General features: G+C 33.5%; 1 protein-coding gene across 1 annotated transcript in view; it reads right to left on the bottom strand.

Annotated features, from left to right (window-relative positions):
• Positions 1-3,614, bottom strand: part of NBEAL1 (neurobeachin like 1) — a 96,895-nt gene that overhangs the window by 67,915 nt on the left and 25,366 nt on the right. Inside the window, exons 5-6 of the mRNA XM_015819606.1 lie at positions 2,105-2,232; positions 1,045-1,127 (exon numbers count right to left, since the gene is read on the bottom strand). Coding sequence (XP_015675092.1) covers positions 1,045-1,127; positions 2,105-2,232 — 211 coding nt within the window. The remainder of the gene's footprint in view (positions 1-1,044; positions 1,128-2,104; positions 2,233-3,614) is intronic.

Here is a 3,614-nt window from a genome sequence, read left to right as displayed (position 1 = left end):
GGGAATTAGCTTCTTGAAAAGTTCCCAGTAATAGCAGAAGCCTGCACTGTTACAAAGTCACTGTTTAATCTTCAAGAGAGAGGTGTAATCAAATGCAAAACAAGTTTTGAAACAAAAAGAGCATTCAAGAGCTTGTGCAAGTTAAACATAATAGGGAGATCCACATTAATGCTAAAAGGGATTTTAACTCTGAATACTTAACAGAGCTAGATATAAAATTCATATTTTTTTGCCTTTTGTAAAGTGTATCCCACTTCAACAGTAGTTACAGGTTTTTCCCCCAGAAATGTATGGGTCTTAATGATGGCAGACTTGATTTCAAAGGAAGAAATGTAGCATAATTACTTTCAAAAAGTGCTTTTATTACTGTGCCAATAACTTGTGATAGTCATTTTTGCAACATTTTCCACAATGTTTAAAGAATTGCTACTTTGAGTTCTGAGTTTTAGATGATGAGTCTTCTTCACACTTCATGAAAAACCACTGTTCTTGGTAGCACCTATTTCAAATCTAAGGTGTTTTAATTAGAAAAGAGCAATTAAGCCAATTGCAATCTGTGACTCATGACAGATCCATTAAGAGGGAAAATAAAAAATATACTAGATTTATGATTCATAGGCAGCCAAGTTTCTAGGGCACTTCTTGTGAGCTCTCAAAAAATGATACCACATACAGATGAACGTGTGCTGTAATGCATCTCAGAAATCCACCAGGAGTGGAGGAGCCTTGGGCAAGATACTTTCTTTCACACACATCTGAGGATAATGCTATAGCATTGAAAATGTACGTTTATTATCCAGAATGCATCTGGGTCAATAATGTCTTTAAATTGCTTAATTATTTATCATTTTCAAATTACTGATAGAAGAGAATTCTTATAGCTCAGGGTTGAACTTTGGGTCCTTGGTGTACTCTGAGCTAAACCTAGCTCAGAGAGCACCGGCACCTTCAAATTGAAAACTATGTTGCAAATCTATCTTATTTCTGAAAGATTCTCAGTTTAAAACAATTCTGAATGGTAGGACATTATAATAAAGTACTCACGGTAAAAGAAAGGAACAAATTCCACTGTGAGTAAAGCTGGTTTATATTTTTGTCTATTTTTTTCAACTGTGCTCAGAATACGCCTACAATATATTGACACAGAAAAATCATATTCATTTATAATAAAGCTTCAAAACACATTTAGTTATACCAAAACATATGTACATTAATAATATATTGATTCTGTATATCATTTATTTCACATGACATTCTTAAAATACCCCTTGGGTTGTTTTTATTTCTGCATCAAGCCAAAAACATAAACTTTAAGGAAATGTGGCTTTAACAGTGCAACTTTTATAAATATATCTGATCTTATTCACATAAAGATTTATATGGTCTGAAGAGAAACCACAGTATTCACATAAACAATAAAAAATTATTAAACAAACTCCTATAGCTGTGATTATACCTGTATGAGTACATCTCCATTTAAAAAGCCCAGATCCAAAAGAAGCCTTTTCCTATAGAATTTTCAGGATGTGAGCAATCAAACAAGGAAAATTCTAATTCATTTCTTTGATTTGATTTGATTTGATTTATACTCTGCCTTTTGTTGCGATTTTATGAATAGTATTCCCTTCTTCCATTTTAAACATTTTAAAAGAAGCTAGAATTAAAACATTGTTTTAATTTATTGTTTAACATCCTATCTTATTCCAAAATGGATAACCATTATTTTCCAGTCTGAATATCTGAGTGCAGCATCAGATAGAAATTTGAGTATTTTATGACATAATCTGTTCAAACTTTAAAAAAAGATGAGATCCATCTAATCTCCTTACTAGCATAAACTGGATGTAGCCTCCCATTCTGTCTCTCCTGTGGTGGATGATACAGAAGGGTCCTGAAGCATCTTACTGGGAGGCTTATACTTTATTCTGGTAGCAAATCACAAGTGTAGGCAATTTGAGGGGCAGAATTACATGAGGCCTCAATCCTCTTGTCTAATCAATATATTTTCTATTTAGCGCTACATTTTGTGGGATTATATATTTTGCAACTTTACTTTAAAGAGATTAAAATAACAAGAACAATACTATATAATATTCTCACATACCCTGCAGTTCTTTGCCTCCAATTCCTATATGGATCATAAAGACCTTCACAAAAAGCCAGCGCATGTCGCACAAATTCTTCTATAGATGTTTGATCTGCCACTTCTTTCTCCTTTGTTTTCGTCTTTAGCTAAAGAAGTAACAAACAAGTTTTTCATCATAATGTAAAATACTTTAGTAGTGTTTTACAAACATTTTAATGGCTTGAATTAAAAACATTCTGTACATCTTCAGTTTGCTACCTATGTAGAAATGTATCCATGTTACTTGTTCAACAAACCTAGTTTAAACAAACCACAAATTATATGTGAACCAGTCCATGGCATATAATAATAATAATAATAATAATAATAATAATAATAATAATAATAGTAGTAGTAGTAGTAGTAGTAGTAGTAGTAGTAGTAGTAGTAAAGTTGGAAGGGACCTTGGAGGTCATCTAGTCCAACCCCCTGCTCAGGAAGGAAACCCTATACCATTTCGGACATATAATCACTATGAACATAGATAAGAATGAGGAGGTTTTAATCAGACCAGTTTTGCTTTTCTGTTTTTAGCTATAACACAGTCAGACAAATGTTTTGATCCTAAGGGCTGTATTAGTCACGACCTGGTGGAGCACACACCAAAAGGAGGATAAAGACACATTGAAGGCAACCTCCACCTCACTGAGCTCCCTGTCAGCCAGCCAGCCACTTGATTCACAGGCTGCTGAGATGTATGTAGTTGCAAAAGGCTCTTAGCATTACAGTAAACTCCAAGAGCTCACCAATTAACTAACTGGCATATCAAAGCATAAGGAGAGCATCTGTGACAGGGTATAGGAAAAAAAATTCAAAGTTGTGCACAGTCCTCGCACAATGTGCTTGCCAAATAACCATTGTTATTTAATACGTTCATATTCCACCTTTTTTTCCTGAAACTCTAACAATAATTAATCTAACAAATCATAAATAAAATGCACAAATTACATAATGAAATCACTCCCTGGCATCATGCATCTACACAATGTCAACAAAAATAAAAATAAAATGCTGAAATAATGCTCTTTGGCTTAGTTTGGAATAATAAACATACTTCTCCTCTCTCCCCTTTCCAAAATCCCAACCCTAAAAAAGATAGTGAAAAAGGAAAGCACAAAATTAGAACAAAATAATGATTGTAGAAATATATATCCTGTCTATATCTAAATATACATCACTGTTGACTTCAGTTTTAATGTTTGGTTTCCAAGTGAACAGACTACTTTAGCCTCAGTGTGCTCCCACTGCTTAAATCCTTTACAGTTCTAATACAGATTGTGGTCATCCTTCTGGCCATTGCAAATTCATTTATTTACCTGCTGAATGTAGAGTGTGGTCATTGTAATCACATGGTTAATATAGGAACAAGTCCCAATCTCTTCCACATTATCTAAGTTTCTGAAACAGAATGAAACATGTAAGAGGTGAAGCAATTGTATGATAGAAGTGGACTAATGGAAATGAATATCTATAGAGATTTCCAAAATTA

Source organism: Protobothrops mucrosquamatus, unplaced genomic scaffold, assembly GCF_001527695.2.
Source record: "Protobothrops mucrosquamatus isolate PMUCROS unplaced genomic scaffold, P.Mucros_1.0 scaffold958, whole genome shotgun sequence".
Classification (NCBI taxonomy): Eukaryota; Metazoa; Chordata; class Lepidosauria; order Squamata; family Viperidae; genus Protobothrops; species Protobothrops mucrosquamatus.
Note: the sequence above shows the minus strand (reverse complement) of the source record. Positions and strands in the feature narration are given on the sequence as shown.